The following is an 18,642-nucleotide window of genomic DNA, read 5'->3' on the forward strand; positions in this document are numbered from 1 at the left end:
GATTAGCTCAGAACAGCACTCCAGCCTGGTTTCTTGAATGCCCTGTGCTGTAGCAGGGCCAGGGCTGCTCCGCAGCAAACCTCCCGATGAGGCAGCGGCCAGTGTTTGTCTGACAGCAGAGTGAGACCGGGGACTGTCCTGGTGTGGCACTGGGCCGGTTACCAGTCACGGGTGGGTGTGATGTGGAGCTCCTGGCACCTCTTTCACTTCCAGGAATAGCAAACAGCTCTCAGGACATGGCAGAATCTGGCCCCTGCCCACATTCTCCCCTACCCAGCAGGATGAGCCATGGGGACAGAAGGGATGCGGCTGCTGGGACTCACCAGCGGGGCTCCTTCTCTCCCAAACACCGCCAGCTCAGCGGCCGTGCACTGCTCCCCCATCACCTGGGCTGCCAGCACCACCGGGACCTGCACCGAGCTGTGGGGCTGGATGATCCCGCAGGGCGCGGGGCTGGAGTACCACACGGCAGCGCCCTCCTTGTGCTCCTGCAGGGGACAGAGATGAACACGACTTCAGAACGACCTCGGAGAGAAGCTAAAACCACGCAAATTGTCATTGTGGTAAATGTCAAGGAGCTGACAAACCCCTAGGAGAAAGCTAAAAGGCACAAAAGCAGATGCAGGACGTGGATGTGCTTAGCATCCCGAGGGGTCCACCAGCAGGTGTGGGGAAACAGCTCCTGCTGAAGGCACCCAGCTGCTGCATCCCTTGCAGCAGGGCTTTGTGACTCCCCAAATCCTCCTGTGCAAAAGCACTCCCAAAGACTAGAATTGCTTTCTAAACCATAGCATACGTGTTTCTTAGGGGGAAAAAATAAGTATCTGGATACACCTGGCTGTCCTTTATCCCTAGGTAGGTTCCTACTCTGGGCAACCCCCTGGATAAGGTCATGAGGAGGAAGACAGGAGGCCAGACCTGCGGGAGGAGCCCGTAGCAGCCAGGAACATCGCTGTCGTTCACAAGGGTGAGCTCCTGCTGGTAGGGGTGCTTCAGAAAGCACCGCCCGAACTTCACTGTAGGGTTGAGCACTCGCAGTGGAGGAACAACGCACCTGGGCAAAGAGATGACCGAGAGAAGGTGGAATTTGTACCAGGATCTGTGGGTAAAACTGCACCTCCCATACTGCAGCATTCAGCTGGCTGATGCTGCAGATGTCATCCTAAAAGGCTTATGAAGATAACATCATTCCGGCTGTCGGGCACTTGCAGGTAATTAGATGGACAGATTGAACCGCACCCCTCTCATAATTCAGCTGACACCTACTGCAGCACACCAGGATTGGAGTCTGGCTGCAACAAGATCAACTTTGGGCTTCGAACATTAATTAATGGTCAGCAGAACCAGAGGGAAGTGAAGAAATCTGCACTCACACTTTGCACCGAGGACAACTTTTCCCTTCCTTCCCCATCTTGCCCCTATTCTCCCCTCACCAGCTGCACCAGGAGTCCCTTTCCCCTCTGCCTGTGCCTTCATCAGCTGAACCAAGCACCAGCCCATGTCAAGCAGCTCACTGGGTGCCAGATGGGAAGAACAGAGCCTTTGGGTCACCACCCAGCACAAGCCCACCCTCCCCTAGCAGGCAGAAGCAAGGTGGCTCTTTGGAAACTTATTGCACTTCAAGCACCAGAAACGAGGCGAATCATGACTGTAATTACCATTCCCTCTAGGAAAACACTCAGGCCATGCCTGTTCGTTGCACACAGGTGCTTTTTGACCCGTGACGCTCTCAAATCCCTGCTGTTCTCATAGCTGATTTAACTCTGCGTCCAGCTGGGCAGAACGTGCTCATTAAACTGTGCTTCTTGAGCAGGGCCGGAGCAAGCAGGCTGTGGGCAAGGCAGCACAGAGGTGGTGGAAGCCCCAGGAGTGAGGACGAGCTGGCAGGAAAGCACGATACCTGGCCGTGAGGAGGAGTGCCAGCACCTCCTTGCCAACGCCATCCACGTCCACCACCAGCGCCAGCTCGTACTGCCTCACGGTGTTGGAGCACAGCGTGACCTGGCAGGAGAGAAGAGCAAACACCCGGTGACTCCCCAGAGCCATTGCCCATGCGTGAGACAAACCTGGGGCCAGTGGGTGGGAGAGAGCATCTCTGAAGAATGTTCTACCAGCCTGGGCTGCCTAAGACTCCACCGAGGAGCTGTAGATGTTCCTGCTCCAGGAAGCATTTCACTGCAGATTAATGGGGACCAAAGGGGCAAGGGGATTGAGAAACAAAGCTCCCTTCCAAGGAATGCTCTTTAACAAAGTGGGCCAGTTTTTAACAACCCGCAGGTCAAGAAACAGTGCCTGGAATAAAAATGCAGTGGCAAATTAATCCCAGACAGGCTCTGGGAGTGAAGCAAGCATGAGCCTCACCACTGGAGCATGGATGCTCCCAGCCTGGGACACCATGGCACGGAGCAAAGTGACACTGAGGCCGCCAGTGTGCTGGCCTGCCTGAGCCCTTTGTGTTCCTCCGTTCCACGATAAGGAAAGGGAGGATTTTGTTCTCATTTTATGCTGGAGCACAGTTTCTAGGAATAACACAAATCTTCTGATGATGTCCGAGCTGTTAAACACACCTTGCAGCTATCAGGGCACCCACAAACTAAATTAAAACACAAGTCGACTAAAGCTCTTCCTCCCCTACTCACCACTGTACAAAAATTATTCCATTAACTTTAAATCTCAGCGACAATAGCATAAATCCAGAGGAAATCTGTTGGCTTTAACAGTAGGAGTTCAGCCTTCTAAGGGAAAAGAGTGGCCCAGTGGATGCTGGACAGCTCACGGCTGCCCCAGCTTTTTCTGTCCCCATTAGAGACAAGAGAAACTTTATCCCCACCTGCTGAAAGATGCACATATGGCTGGACCCGTGCTGTACCTGGATATCCAGATGTCCCTGGGAGCGGACGGTTCCTCTGCAGGGCGTTATGGTAAATTCGCTGGGCTTGAGGTCACCGTGAGCTCCGTTTCTCCAGGAGAGGCGCGTGTTGTCTGACATCTGGACAAAACTGCTCACACTGGGGGCTCCAGAGCCGTCCCCAGGAATGCGGAGGTTGAACGTCATGGGCACCAGGGAGGTGTTACTGAGCCGACACGACAAGGTGCGAGGAAAGCCTACGAAATGACACAAACACAGACATATGCCCCTGATATCCCTTGGTTCCCAGCGTGAATATCCTGTAATAAAAGCCTGGGCTTGGAAAGTAGCTTTTTGACAAATCTGAATGACGGCTATTTGAGAAGCTAAGCGAGGAGTTAACCTTCGCTCTCCCATCACAGCTCGCTCCCAGCGCTGCCGATCACCAGAGGTTTTCCTTCTCTCTAACCACAAGGAGCCCTGTCCTTCGCCCCCAAACCAGCACCAGTCACTTATCATTTATCAGAGCGCATCCAGACAGACAGTAATGGATTTATCTATTCTGAAAACCCAATCAATAAAATTCAAGTTCTGCCGTTCATGCTCAGGCTGAACACTATCTCAAACCCATGAAACACCCCAAGATTTTCAGTCTGTAAAGGCAGTGGGTTGCCACTGAAGAGCATCTACAGTAAAAGAAAGGAAGGATGAAATTGGGAATTACAGCACTATGCAAAGAAAAAAACTCTTCAAAGTGCTTTCTTGTGATCCTACTACCACAAGTTTGTGAGGAAAGTCCAGTCAACTTAATTACAAGTAAATCACTTGTGTTCGGCATGATCCAGGATGTGAAAGTCTTCCTGTTACTGGAAACTAAGCCTGCATATAAAATGCTCATTGCTGCATCTGCTTTTCTGCCAGCATCCCAGCCTGCAGGCTCCTCTGGTTAATCGCTGCAAGCGCAACACTCCCGCAGTGCTTCCTTCTCATCATCAACTGAGGCTGATGCTCGTCAGCACAGCACCTAGCTCAGCTGGAGGGTTGGACTTTTTCTCTACCCTGATCCCATCACGGTTGGATTACCTGTACGGACAAAAATCACCCATAAAAAGCAGGTTCTGCACCCACTAGCAGGAACTTTGAGTTGAAAGCTGCATTCACACACACCGTGCCCTCACCTAGCCCGTTTTTACAGACCCTTCTGTGTCTCCCTGCTTCCTGATCCCCCTCACTGTTCTTCACCTCACTAGGTCAGCCTCCAGCTCCCGGGTTTGATTGCTTCCTCAGATGCCTCCTGCTCACTGTCAAATGCCTGCAGTCTGGGCTGAGGCAGGGTAATTTCACCCCAACCATGGATTTTCAGATCCTGAGGCTGACCTGAAGCCCTGCTTTCAACCTTGAGCTGATCAAGAAGTTGCTGCTATTCCTCTAAGACAGGCATCTAACTGTACTTACACAGGGCTGGGTGGGAGCACAGACACCAAGGGACACCTTCAGTGCCCCTTGGGTACGTGTCAGGCTGAAAAAATACAACACAGACCTCACAGAGCACCCGTGTCCATCTGGAGGCTCCTGTTAAAGGAGGGGTACTATTTTGGGGTACATGACACCTTAGAGCCAACTTTACAGGGGGCTTAGAAATCAGCAGGAAATGTGCTTCGTATTTCCTAACAAACAGGGAAGTCGCACCCACACTGGCTTCGATTGCTCCCTTGTACACAAGGACCAACACAGAGTTTGCAGAATCCCAAAGCTGCCGGATGCAGACAATCGTTAGCACGGTTGAAAGAAGCTAAACCCACAAAAGCTGCCTTATTCGGCTGAGAAGGCCTTGTTAATGAAATCAGATTGCATTGGGTGAATCCCGTATTATGTAACCGCATTTCTGCCAGGCGTGTTTCTTGTTTTATTTGGTCAAAAGGAAACAAAGAGGTGAAAAGTGGTGATGCAGAGAGAGGAGGAAGCAGCTCAGAGAAGGTAATGAGTTTTCTTTAAAAGTCCACGAACAGCATGAAAACACAGAGGCATCCCGGGCGCAGAATGATAATGGCCCTTCAATCAATCCATGATTGATTTCACATTTCAACTTCAGATCATCACTGCAAAAAAGCCTTTTGTGAGCTAGAGATGGAGAAATCAGAATCTGCATCTCAATGGGGATGCTCCGGACATGCAGCCGCAGGCGCTGCCAGATGAGGAGCAGGACCCTGCACCTCTGGGGACATCGGTGCCTGGTGTCATACCCAGCACCTGATAACGGGGTGCCCGCACAGCGCCTGGCTCTGGAGCATGACAGGCTGGCATGTGGTTTAATGCCCTTCTCCAGCACTCCCATCCCCTGGGCCCTCCCACAGCATGGCCCTTCGTGGTCGTTCTGCTGCCAAGGATTGGGAGCTTCAGGTTAAATGGGCTTGAGGGATGCTGTAAAGCAGCAGCTTTCAATTCCTTCATTTCTGTTTGACCTCACCATGGCTTTCACTTGCCCAAAATAGCAGTGAAGGACAAACTCTGCTCGGTGCCAGTTCCACTGTGATTTTGTTCCCCCATCTCCACGATGCAGAGGGCATCATTTAACCCTCACTCATCACCCTAAACTCTTAAAGGCATCCAAAGCCTCTTATTCCTTTGGAGCACTTGGGCTGGAAATTTGCTCTCACACATGCCGGTGCATCCATGCTTCAGCCCAGGAGCTTTTTCCCATGACTGAGTGTGCAGTAGTAGTGGCACAATACTGTTTAGGCAGCCAGCAGCCCTGGTTTTAGCACCCCAAAGGCTGCCACAAACCTGACAGATGCTCCTGCACCAGCGTGCTCTGTTTTGGTACAGCACCCACCTCCCACACCCCCAGGGCACACTCACCAAAGGGGACATCGCCGAAGCGGAGGGATGGCACATCGAAGTGAAAGGTCGGCCCGATGACACAGCCCCTGCGGGGACAAAGGCAGGCAGAGGAGGAGTTGGGGTGGTGAAGGAGGAGGGCAAAGTGCTTGGTTTCATCGCCCTGCAGCCGTGTGCTCAGCGTGGCACCCATGTGGACAGGCAGCAGCCAAAGCAGGGCCACCAACAGCTGCTTTGGCTCGGGGCACCAGACCAGGTATGCTCCCAAGTCACTGCTTGCCAGATCAAGGACCTTAAATGAGTGATGGCCCTTGCCTCAGCCTCCCCATTCACAAAATGAGAACTCGGAGGTGCCCACACAGAAGTGGAATTGCTGTAACCAGCCTTCCCAGCTGTATTTTCCCTGCTTTGGCATTTTCTAGCTGGAACTGGTGTTCCCACGGAGCATACAAGCATCTTTTCCTCAGAGGACCTTGAGCACACAGTGGAGGATTTTGAGGCCCGGGGAGCCCCAAACACCCATTGACCAGCACCAGAACAGCAACAGCTCTACACCATGGACAAAAGCATCAGCTTGTCACCAGTGCACCAGCTGACAGCTCCACGAGCAATGCATCTTGAAACACCAAATGTGAGTGTCCCAAACCCAGCACACCTCCTTGCCCCTCCACAGATTGAGCAGCTGGGCTCCAAACTCCCAAACTCACCATCATCTGCTGAAATCAGTATCTGGAGCTGCACATCCATTACTTTATCTCATGGCTGATGCCAATCACCACCAGCTCTGCCTCTTAGTTAAATCAGGGGCCACAGTGAATTGTGCCCTCTAGTTTTATCCACAGGCCTGCCTTCATGCCTGTTCTGCAGACAAACAGACCTCAGCACCCTGCAGGAGGGATCTGCCTTCCTCCCTGCAGCCCTGTTCCCACCATCCTCTGAACACCAGAGAAATGAGCATTCAAGACCCCATAAGGTTGGTGTCCAAGCAGAAGAAAAAAATAATCTGTGGTTTAGGCATCTTGTTATCATGCAGTCAAGAAGCACGCAGAAGAACTGGCTTTTAGGAGTTTCAGTCCAAAGCTAATTCTTGATTCACAAAACCCCATCAGTTCCTGAGAAGCAGCCAGTTCACAAATCCCCACTGCTGATCAGTTCCCTCCCCGGGGACCTCGTGTGATCAGCCCTAACCTCCCAAGCCCATGCAGCTCACTCTGAACAGCGCAAAGGGAGCAGACATGCTTCCCATCGCAGCCCCATCCCAGGAGACGATGGAAAACTACCTCCAAATGGGGTAACGCAGCGGACACTGCCGGAGCAGAGCCCTGCCAGGCTCAGGCTACACGCACCCAACTGCCTGAGCTCTGTACACAACAGCTTGCAAGAACTGGGGAGAAAGGCAGTGGTTTTGGCAATAGCTTGGCCTTACAGCAGCATTATTTAATGCACGTGTCCTCCCTCAGTCCTACTCCTTGAGTCTTTCCAGGACTCAAGGGAGGAGTAGGGTGCACCGGGAGCTCCTGCTGAGGGACAGTAGGGCAGGAGCAGACGGGGAGGCTGGGGTAATATCAGAGGGGTTGTGAAGGAGCCACCATACAGGATGGAGAAGTAAAAGGATGGAGAAGGGGAAGAAGAAAAAAAAAAACAAAAAAAAAAAAACAAGAGGAAGAGCAATCCTCCTTCACTGAGCAGCGCAGTCTGCACTGATCTTAGGGCTGTGCTGGCAGAACAAGGCAGGGAGGGACCACAAAAAGGGGAAAAGTGCTGGCAGTGGGACTGCAGCTCTGGAAGGCAGAGCATCAGTGGAGAAACCAGAGCCATTTCATTCGGCTGGGGGAAAACAGAAGAGACCAATCCCATGGACAGCCACCTCCTTCAGGAGCATGGCCATCGCAGGGCAGAGTGGGCACGAGACAAGAAAACCTTTACAGCAGCTGCGATAAGCACATCTTCACAAGCAAAACCTGCCCTTGCTCAAGGAGAAAGCTGCTTATGCAATAACATCCCATGACCAATTTGGGGGGAGGGACAGAGGAGAATAAATTATTTGATTGTGAAATGTTCCCTCTTGATTTCCAAAAAAAGCATCACTATCCCTCCAAACACAAAGCCAACATAATTGTTTCTTTACCAGAGGTCAACAGACCCACTCACCTCTCTCTTGCAAAGTCATAACCTTTTTGCTCTTTTTAACCTATTTTCCCTTTCCTTTGGCAAAAATGACTTGCAGGCTGTGTTCATTTCTCCACGCCTTGCCCCAGTGCTTGCTCTGGTGCCTCCCAATAGCCACCCAGTAGGAAGAGCCAGCCCAAAGCTCCTGAGCACCCAGCACCAGCTTTCCTGCCTCCATCACGATGTCCCACCAGCCCATGGAAAGGTCCAACTCGTGTGGTGCTCTGGTCCCAAGAAGCTACCTTTGCCTCTTCTATTTATTTCCCCTGGTTTTGCTTGGTGGGCTTATCTCTTGTGATGGCACCAACCCAAGGGATGCTGCCCAAGTCCCCGCAGTTGCTGCAGAGCTCCCTGTCTGCCACATCAGCACTTCCCTGGCTGCAGGAAGGAGGTACCAGAGCCAGGAGAACATCTGGTCTCAACACATCATCATTAGACGTGATGTTGAGGATGCAGCTCCCTGTTTTGTACAAATTATTAATGCAGGGTTTTAAGAACACTGCTTCTGGGTGCAGAATCACTTCAGCTATCTCCAAAACCCTACTGGCCTGTGCTCACACCCTCGCTTCTGTGCCAGGGAGCCACAGAAGAACCCAACACCAAATTCTGGGTCCTGGAAAAGTCACGGTGCTGAAGCTGCTTCCCAGAGGGACCCAATGCTTTTCATTAAAGGGTGGTGTTGAGAGCATGGGAGGCACGGCTGTCCCTCTTGCAGGCAATTAGACTTCTGGCAAACAACTGCAGGATTCCAGGCAAGGAATTAGACCCCAGCATCCCCACGCTGAGCCCCCAGACACCTTTTTCCCTGCACCACCATACGAGGACGTTGGTGGGACATGACTACCCAGGGACAGCGGGCAGTGCCACTGAGTTCCTTGACTGTCCTCACCTGATGGTCAAGGTCACGGGCTCGGGAGACCCATACACGCTGAACCTGAACTCTTCGCTGAACTGGCCCAGGATGGTGGAGCTGAAGGAGATGTGGATGACCTGGAGCTCGTCCGGCATGAGGATGCCCTCCCGGGGGAGGAAGGTGAAGCAGGAGCCCAGAGCGGTAGTGGGAGGCATCAAGTTAAAGAGGGCATCGATGGCTCCTTTGTTGAACAGGACCGCCTGCAGCAGCGAGAGAAATGCAAGCGTGTAAGGAACCTTCCTTTCTTACAAAAGGTTGACCTGCTTTCTAGTCAAACAATTAACATCTGTAAAAGGCAGCTGTGTGCTGCTGCCTGGCAGAAGCCGAAGAAAATACAGCAAGACAAATTCTGCCTTTGGGCTTCCTCATGCAACGGGGAGGTGTTTCATATGAATGGAGCAACTCTGGGTTTATTTTTTTCTTTAGTCTGCCAGTTCCTTAGTCTGCTCAACCAGCAGTGCCAGGAAAGGATGAGTGTAAGGTGCAGAGCAGCTCCCCCTGTTTGAGAATTTCTCTTTACAAACAGCCACAGCCATTGCCTAAGATTTTATCGTTGTGTGGAGAAGAAAAAAAAAAAAAAAAAAAGTGAATTTAGAACCAATGTCGTGTTTTGTAGAACACTCAGAGACCTACGATCTTGAACACACGACGATCCCTGGGCACTTGCAGAGTTCTGCGAGGTGCTCACAGGTTCCTGGGGTGCTGGTGGTGTCCCCAGACCCCCTGCAGCAAAGCTGTACACTTACTGACCAGTGTGGGGCAAACCCTGCCCTCTCCACGCACTGGTCTGTGCACGTTGGATTTCTTTTCCCTACTTTTTGCCCTCAAGAAATCTGCTGGAAAAACTGAGACAGATGTATAAAAGTGTCCTTTTGCTTTTTAATTTTGCAGCTGCTGCTGAAAATATTCAGGTATTCAAACCCCACACTGGTACACTGGACACTTATTGAGCCCACTCGAGCTGAGGTTTATCTCCAGTCCAGCTGCTTCGGACAGCACTGACTAACAGCATCATCAGCTTATTCGTCTTTTCTCAGGTAATGAAAATAATAAATTGATATAGCGAGAAGCAATAAGGTATCAGCATTAAAAATGCATCAAACACAAAATATTTTGGTAAGAAAACACCTCAACATGTCCTTCCCTGCCACAGTCAAGCTTTTGAAAATGTCTGGCATGATGCATTGCCTCATTTACTACCTCAGTTGCTCTGCTTTCTTTTTTTTTTTAATTTGAAAAAAAATGATGCTATTGGTAGGGCAAATCTATGGAAAGTTTCCTGGCTTCGTTTGCAGAAAGGCTTTGTTCTTTATAGAGCCAGGGAGGCACCAAGTTTGAAGCTCAGTGAGAGGCAGCAGAGGGTGCTCCCTGGTTCTGCACAAGGACCAGATGTGAGCTGGGGACTGGGTGGCTTCCATTGCCCAGGATCAGGCAGGATGTGCTCCACCAAAGCCTCTTTGCACTGGGTTGCACTTCAAATTCCTTCTGGCTGCTTTTCAACAGCCAGGGTACAGAGGCACATTTCATCCAGGGCTGAACCCATAGCCTCTGAACACTTACCCTGTCGACCTAGTGCTGCTTTCAGGTCTTGAGTTTGTGCACGAAGCCTCCCAGCCGCCCCCAAAGGTTACCAAGAGTAGAAGTAGGATTTGACACACCACATTCGTCTCCCAGGCCCCACCAAAAGCACCCAGACTTTGCCTGGCCCCCTGGATTTGACCCCTAACCACAGAAGTGCTGTGCTGAGACCCAACGCAACCTCCTCCATCTCACCTCGTAGCTGTGGGCTGATCCCACGAACACCTTCCCGATGTCAAGCTGGTCAAAGCTGAAGCGCAGCCTGGGCCCTTCACCTTCCCCTTTGACACGCAGGGGCAGTCTGGTCTCTCGGCCTGGGGAGAGGTTTGGAGAGGTTTCCAGCTCAGTGCCATCGTTCCCTCTGTGCCCCTCAGTGCCAGGCTCTGTCCCCACACGGGCAGGGACCAGCTCTGGATGCTCCAGCAGAAGACACAGGGATGCATGAGGAATGCCCCCTTGGGACAGTCTCTAACGCAGCCATCAGCTTGTGCCCTGAAAAAACAACACTGAACTTCACACATCATCTGCAAACTTCCACCCATGAGCTTGGGTGAGGCTGAAACCCATTAGGTGAAGGCACAAAGATCATGAAACAGAAGCGAGGACAGACACACATGGCCCAAGACGAAGCCCCCCAGAGCCACCAGCCTCACTGCAGGAGCACAGCTTTACACCTGAACTCCACCATGCTCCTTTGCTTCTGTAGGGCTGTTAAGGTGACATAATACAGGAGTTTTGGGTCCAAAAGATTGCTCTGAACCACTGGAGCAGTCTGAATCCTACCTCAAGTCTGGGCTTGGGTCTCCCTGCTGCCATCACATCCTGCACAGAAGGTGAGTAGCAGAAGGAGGAGAGGAAAGTAGAGTGATGCCCACCATTTATTAAAGATTAGGGTCTGAAGGTTGTGTTCTTTTTTTTTTTATTTATTTATTTTTAATTCTGCCACACCATTAAAAATGCCCTAAAAACATCCTAAACAACTTGCTGTGGGAAAGAGGGACCCAGATGCGACAGCATGGTGACTGTGCCACAACTTGAAACACTCTCCTGGCACAGCCTTTTCAATGCCGTCTGACTTTTTGATCTCGCAGCCACAAGGTAAGGATGTTCGATAAAAGCCCAAAGCCAGAAAGCAAGAGCTATGGAGCCTTGTTGAATTCAACAGTTTTTAAATGGATACAGCCAAAGGCCAGCCGACAGCAGAGATGAGAGTTGTGTTTCACAGCTCAGACACTAATTGGAGGGCTGTGGATTTTCTTTCACAGACAGAGTAAAGGAGGCAGCATTGGGTGCTCACTGTCAAAAGATTTCTCCATCTGGCATCACGAGGGGCTTCATTTTCATTAAAAACTCTAGGTCTAAACCACCAAAGCTCTTAGGAAATGGCAAATGCTTTCAAGTGATGAGCTTTTGTCCGTGATCACACTGCAAAGCTGAAGTGCATGCACCTGAGCAATGTGTCCCACGGCCACTGCACCTGAACCAACCAGATCCTCCTCCTGCAGGACGTCCTCAACCTCTCCCAGAGGCCCACAGAAACCCTCTGCTGGTCCTGGAGATTTAGGAAATAACAGAAACTTTGCTCTTCCTCCTTGCAGACCAAAGTACAGGCAGCCTTGCTCAGGAGGACTGAGACTGAAAACAAGCCTCCTTTTGGGCCTCAACCCCACATACCCGATGCTGTGGAGCAGATTTGGATCTCAGGAGGGATAATACCTGGACACATTGTGCAAGGTGTGCAATCCAGCACTGCTTCCAGACAGTTGTCTTGCTTCCAAATCAGTGCAAGTGGCCCAAAGGCACAGGACTTTGCTGTCAAAATCCTTAATTTCTGCTGCTTCTGACACCTGTTTTCTGCTCACAGAGCAGCCCCGTGTTTTGTGGCTGGTTATGAACATGATTTTCAGAGATCCATAGCTTCACATCACACGGCTCTGCCCCTGGGCTCATCATTTGGGGCTTTGCTCTTCCAGCTCTCATGGCCCAGGCCTGTGAGAGGCTTAAGGGATTTTGGAATAAATCAGTCCTAATACCAAGCCTAATACATTTCTGAGAGCAGACAAACCTAAAACTGAATGATGTTATGCCTCTGAGCCCCCATCCTCTTCTGCATGCTTCCTTCCAGCAACTCAAGAGCCGTGGTTTTATTTGCATGAATAACTAAAGGTTCATTCTGAGCTCAAATATTTGCTGAGAGCAAATTTCAAATCACTTCTTAACTGCCAGGTTTGCAGGTTGCATGATGCTGATCAATTCTGTAAACCCCCTGATCCACCAGGACCTTCCAAGCAACGCAAGGAGACACCTGCAGAGAAGTGGAGGCCAAAACACCTTTCTCGTGGGGCATGAGATCCAGCTGTGCAATGCCTCAGGGCAAAACCTCCACCTATTCCCAGCAAGGGACATGTGGGCCACCTGCACATCGCACTCCAAAGGCACCTGTGACCAGCACCCAAATGCACAAGGAACAGCCACGCTTCTTGGAGGAAACAAGGCAAAATCAACTGACTCCCTAGCTGAGAGTGGCTGTTTCTTCTTCAAACTCTTTCTACACCAAGGGACCTTGACTCTGACGGTTCCCACCCTGATAGCACAGTGGATCTGCTCTGGTTTTACAAGGAGGGGGCTTGGCACAATTTAAAAAACCTCCTCTAAGTCCTCCTGCAAGGAGCCAGTGGAAGAGCTGAGCTCTCTGTGGGCCCATTTTGGCCATGAAAGAGCCAGCTCCTGTTCCCAGAAGCAGCTCCATGCCCAGGCTGGCTCCAGGACTGCACGCCAGCAGCTTTCCTCCCTCTCCTCCATGGAGCAGCCCTGCTGGTGCAAGCCCTGGAGATGCCTGCAGCAAAGCGATGGACGCCAGAACTGGCGTGCAGCATCCCCCGGGAGACAACTTTTAAAATAAACCCTTCCCTTCCACATCTCTAACAACTGCAGCTGGCGGGCAGGAAGACAGTTTGTTAACACAAGCCCTGTGTAATTACCGTAGGTGGCATTTGCCAAGCAAACCCCATGCAATTACTGTATAAATAAAAAGCTGCTCCGTGACATTTGTATCCGCCAGCTCGGAAGGGAACGGCACAGAGCAGCCAGAGCAGCCTGGCTACTGGAGGACCACGGCCTCGCATCTCTTCCTCTTCAATGGGGACAACGTGGGGAAAAATGATGTTTCCTTTCCACTCGTGGAGCATAACAGGCACCATACAGAGCCCCAGAGGAAGGGCAAGGCCACCAGCACGGTGGGCGAGGGAAGAGGGAGAGAGGAGCCGTACCTGAGATGTCGCAGAAGATGGTCTGCTGGTAGACTCGAGCTTCCCGGGGTTTGAAGATCACGTTAATTTCAGCTGAGGAGTTTGGCCAGATGTCTCCCTCCTGAAACAGAAGTGGGCAGCAAACCGGTTATATCTCCAGACATCACCTTTCTCCTTTTCAACCACAGCCTTGTAGCCTATATTCATGCATCAATGAAGAGCAAGGAGCAAGTGAATGCTTAGCAACAAAACTTATCAGAGAGTTTGGTATCGGCTGAAAACACCTGTTTCTAAATCCCTCACCTCTGCTGGTACCTGGCAGGGGCATTTTGTTAAAGATCAGAGGAAGGAGCTGACAGTCAGATGTGGCCTGTTTGCCTCTGCAGGATGCACAGCCCCTCTGTTCCTGAACACAGGATCAGACACAGAGATGGCATTTGCTACAGTTCTGCACCTCTTTCAACCTCCCAAAAAAATAAAAAATCAGGTAAAATAGCTTTTGTCGTGCTCTTGCTTAGAGGCATCCCAAGCATCTGACTTGAGCCCTAACATCGCCAGTGCTTCTTTGTACCTTTGTTGGCATAAACGCGCAGTTCTGACAATTATTATAATAATACCCTGCAAGGGATGAAGAAATCGAAGGAGACAAAGAGAGCGGAGTTATTATTCTATCAACAAAGTAGGGCCTTAATTCTGCTGGCTGCTGGGTATCCTCAGTGCTTTGTCCAGAAGAGTCCTGAGCTGACAGCAGCCTCTGGCGCTCCTTGGGCAGGAATATTAAGCAGCTGTAACGCTTCCCATCGACTCGGTGCTTCGAGCTCAGAGGACGGCTCCCGCGGAGATCGAAGAGATGCAGCGAGTTGTTGGGCTGCAGCTGCAAACAGCTCCCAGAGCACGCAGCCTGCTCGGAGAGAGCTGCGTGGAGGAGAAAGCAGGTGAGGAGGAAACCTCCTCCAACACCCAGAAATCACCGCCAGCACGTCAACACAAAGCCTGAAAGCACAAAGTTGCTTGGGTTCTCCTCCAAAAAAAAATAAAAAATAGAGGTGAGACATCTGCCAGATCCTGCAAGGAATAGGGTGAAGGCAAAGCTTCCCTGGGTTATTTCCTCGGGGTCTAATCTAATTGGTGTGGGCTGATCAGCAATACCAAATGCCTCCTGTGCAGGCACCCAAAGAAATCAGAGGCCATCGTCCACCACCACCTCCACGCAAAGACCAAGAGCTCTGCTACAGAGCAGAACCGAGGGGAAATTTCCCCTGGGTAGCCCAGACATCGCCTACCACAAAATGACCATCGCTGGGACTCTGTGTTTGTTGTAAATCTCTGGAACATGTCTGGAAAAGCAGGCTGAGATTTTATATCAACACTGATAGTAGCAGAACAAGTTCCCACTGAGTCCAACCGTGCCTGGGAAGCGAGAGCACATCCCTCCTTCCAGAGACCCAGCAACAAACTCCCGTGGGTGTAATGCGGCAGAACCACTCTTCCAGGTCAGCTGCCTGGCAGAGCCCAGTTTTGCTGCTCGCGGGCTGCTTTACACACCAAAATCAGACTTCTTGGCCCCATGGGCACCTCGGGGCAGTTGGGTTATTACTCAGCAGTTGACAGAGGCAATACATCTCCCTCTAATGAAAGCGAGCGTAACACAATTCATAAGCAAAAAACGAACCTAAGCAGGAAAGGGAGAAAATTAAAAACCCGTTGGCCTAATGAATATGTATCTGCAAACAACAGCGTGGTTTTCTAGCTGAGTGAGTTTAGCTGACTGTGGGATTCGACCAGCTCTGAGGCCAGCACATCTGTGATGGAAATAGGGCCGATGCAGCACCAGGGCTCGGCCCCGCAATATATCTCGTAGTAAGGACAGGCCCGGCAGTGCACGGGGACCCAGGGAGGTGGCACAGAGCCAGAAGGCAGGGACAGGAGTGGGAAACCACTCAAAAACAGCACCAGGAAACGTTGCAGCTGTGGCAGGGAGGGGTTCAGGGAGAGCACCCTAAAAGCCATGTTCCAAAAACACGTTCAGAAGCTGAGCACAGCAAGGATTTGGCCCCCAGCAGAGGTCGGCCTGGGTCCCGCAGCACCACCAGTGCTCCCCTTGAAGTGGGGCTGACCTTCAGCCAAAAAAAAATCCAGAGCCCCAGTGTCCCAAGGAGAGCTCCCGCTGTATAGCGGGCTGACTCAGGGCATGGATGCCCTTGGATAATCTATTGGGAGCCTGGGGATACGAGGCACAACAACCCAGGTTCTCCTCCAGCCCCAAGTTTTGTGCCAAAAGCAAAAAGCATGGGCACCCCAGGACAAGCTAAAACCCTTCTCCAGTCCTTGCACCACACCAGGAGTGCACTGGCCAGAGGAAAACAAGGATCCACAGCACTGCATAGCCTGAGGGGCAGCCCCAACACCAAAAAGAAATACACCTTCAGCAACAACCTGGGAGAACGCTGCAGATTTACATCTCCAAACAGCCAGGGAGTGGAAATGAGTCTCTGCAGGTGCTGCTCTGAGTGACTCTGTTCCTGGTGGGATGATTTGTGGGACCACCAAGACCACAGCGACTGCTGCAATGCTGCTGGGATGTCCCCGCACACTGCACAATTAATCCGTGGGGGGCAGCCCAGGGCTCGGGGCAGATGTTTTACAGCCTGTACAGGTGAGGGTGCAGCACACGACCCTGGTGATGGGAACAACGCTCCAGGAAGCCTTTCAGTGACACGCCGAGATCCTGGCAAGGGACATCTCCATAAATCTGAAGCTTGGCCCCATCCCAGCGTAGGGTCAGATGAGACGCCTCCAAGGCTCTGGAGGAAACAAGCCCAAGGACTAGCAGCAAAACCCAGGCTCCAGCACAGCCCTCCAGGATAATTCTAATGCAGAGTTATCAGTGTAGCCTTGCACTCATCCTCACGTGCAAGAAAACCTTCATCAGCAGTTAACAGACCCATCTCGTGATGTGAAATCACCCTGCTGCAGGATGCAGCCTATTTTTAAGAAAGACTTTTAGAAATCCATCCAGAGAAAACTTCCCTGTTCTGCCAGCGAGTCTGTAAGCCTGGTGGCTTGACTCCAAAGGTGGAGGGCAAGAAAAAATTACCAGTTACATTTCATTCTACTGTTCCACGACTAAAACAAATTCTTTTAAGACAGTCATAACTATTCTGGGAAATTCTGGTCATTTCTCCCTTCGTTATTGCAGTATGTCAGACTATAAAGCTAGAAGATATTATGAGTTATTTCTCCTGGGAAATTAAAATAGACTGTTGAAGAGGTTCCTCACCACATTTCTGCTACCCCTGGGAAAACAAGGGCTGCTGGTTAAAAGGATATGCTTCATTTCCCACCCTTTCAGGCTAGCTGCTGCAGGCATGCCTGCCTTGAGAGCTCTGGTGCAAGTGGTCTGCTGGGCTGGTGTGCTGTCTGCAAGGAGAACACAGAGCACGGGACCCTGCTGTGGCTGTTATCAAGGGCAGGAACCCAACCTGAGGTGCTGCAGACACCATATGACGATGCTGACAGCTCAATGGCAGCCTCAGGCCGGTGGCACCGATTGCAGAGGATGGACACACGATGGTGCAGCACAAAAACTGCAGCAGCTGTGCCCAGAGGGATGCAGCAGCACGCTGGGACTCACAGCAGCACACGTGGTCTCCATGCAAGAACCCAACTGCAGGTGTTTGCAGATCCCTTTTTTCCTCTCTCTGTCCTTAAATAATGAGAATCCGCCAGTTTCCTGCCAGCCTGAACCAGAACAAGCTGCTCTTGAGAAGTTCACCAAATCCTCTGCCTTGTTTTGCAGAGAGGGATGCGAGCCACAGGAAGGAAGTCACTGTTCAAAGCAGACTTTGACCCAAAAACCATGCTGGCAACAGAAGCACCGAAACAACACCCGAAGTGTGTCCTAACAGCTGCCTCTTCCCATAAATAGCTGAACCCATGGTGGGCTGCAGGATGCACCACTGCTCTCAGCAGAGCCTGCGCCTTCTGCCACAATCTGCAGAAACCTCCCTGGGCACAGGCAGCAGCTTGGTTCCCCAGCCGAGGCAGGGAACTCCCATGCTGCTGCCTCCTGGCCCAACCTCTGCCTCCAAAACACAACCTGGAAATCCAACACCTGGAAATCCTGCAGACCACCTCCATCCACTCCCAGCTCGCACGTGGTGCTGAGGAATCACCACCAGGCGAGGGTAGGACAGCGATGGCTCATCAAGGGCAGCACAATGGTAACGAACCCATGCCCTCCCTTTCCCCCTGGTTTCCATTTCCAAGGAGTCAGCTCCCACGTGTTTGCAATGTGACTTACAGCCGGGCTGTGGTGGGCAGGATGCAGCAAAAAAGCAAGGACGTTGTCCTGCGGTAGCCACCTGGGCTTCTACCGCAGCTGCTTCTGCTGACATATTGCGAGTATTTGCAAAAACAAATTAAGCCAAATCTGAGATGCGTTGGGGAAGTCGGAGTTGTGTAACAGCTTGTTTCCCACAGGCTCGGACGGCTGCTCAAAATGTTTGTCGTCACATGGTAGCTCCAAAATCACTGCCTTCTCTTCGGCAGTGTTATAATTTTCATCAGCTCGTTAACCCCGCGCAGACTGAAGCGATCTGCTGCAGCTTCTACAGACAGCCACAGCTGAAAATACCAGGGGCTGATGATCCACGTGGGCAGCAAAACTCCTGCACGAACTCCGCCGAGCCATCCTGCCCAGGAAGCTCTCCAGCCTGTAAGCCTCCATCAGCTTCCTAACCACTGGAAACAATTGGAGGGCTTTAAAAATGAATCAGCTTTAACCCATCCTTCCTCCAGTGCCTGGTCACAAAAGGATTTGGTAATTTTCATTGGGTGCTCTCGTATACCAGAGACAATGAGAGGAAGAAGAGAGCAGCCTCTACTGATGGCCAGAAGGTCTGTGGAGGCATCAAGGTCCCAGTCTTGGGCATCCTCTTCATCAGGTTTACCTGGAAGAGCACAAAGGGTGTCTGCCAAAGCAGAGGGGCACAAGGCCACCGCCAGGAAGGAGGCTGGGTCACTGACGGTGGAGTTTCAGATTCTGC

General features: G+C 51.5%; 1 protein-coding gene across 1 annotated transcript in view; it reads right to left on the bottom strand.

The window, feature by feature from the left end:
- The window catches only part of HYDIN (HYDIN axonemal central pair apparatus protein), a 111,956-nt gene that overhangs the window by 66,887 nt on the left and 26,427 nt on the right, over window positions 1–18,642 (bottom strand). The window contains exons 9-16 of the mRNA XM_032195647.1: window positions 13,616–13,715; window positions 10,542–10,660; window positions 8,745–8,968; window positions 5,708–5,775; window positions 2,870–3,105; window positions 1,901–2,001; window positions 919–1,054; window positions 324–488 (exon numbers count right to left, since the gene is read on the bottom strand). Coding sequence (XP_032051538.1) covers window positions 324–488; window positions 919–1,054; window positions 1,901–2,001; window positions 2,870–3,105; window positions 5,708–5,775; window positions 8,745–8,968; window positions 10,542–10,660; window positions 13,616–13,715 — 1,149 coding nt within the window. The remainder of the gene's footprint in view (window positions 1–323; window positions 489–918; window positions 1,055–1,900; window positions 2,002–2,869; window positions 3,106–5,707; window positions 5,776–8,744; window positions 8,969–10,541; window positions 10,661–13,615; window positions 13,716–18,642) is intronic.

This window comes from Aythya fuligula, chromosome 12 (assembly GCF_009819795.1).
Source record: "Aythya fuligula isolate bAytFul2 chromosome 12, bAytFul2.pri, whole genome shotgun sequence".
NCBI lineage: Eukaryota > Metazoa > Chordata > Aves > Anseriformes > Anatidae > Aythya > Aythya fuligula.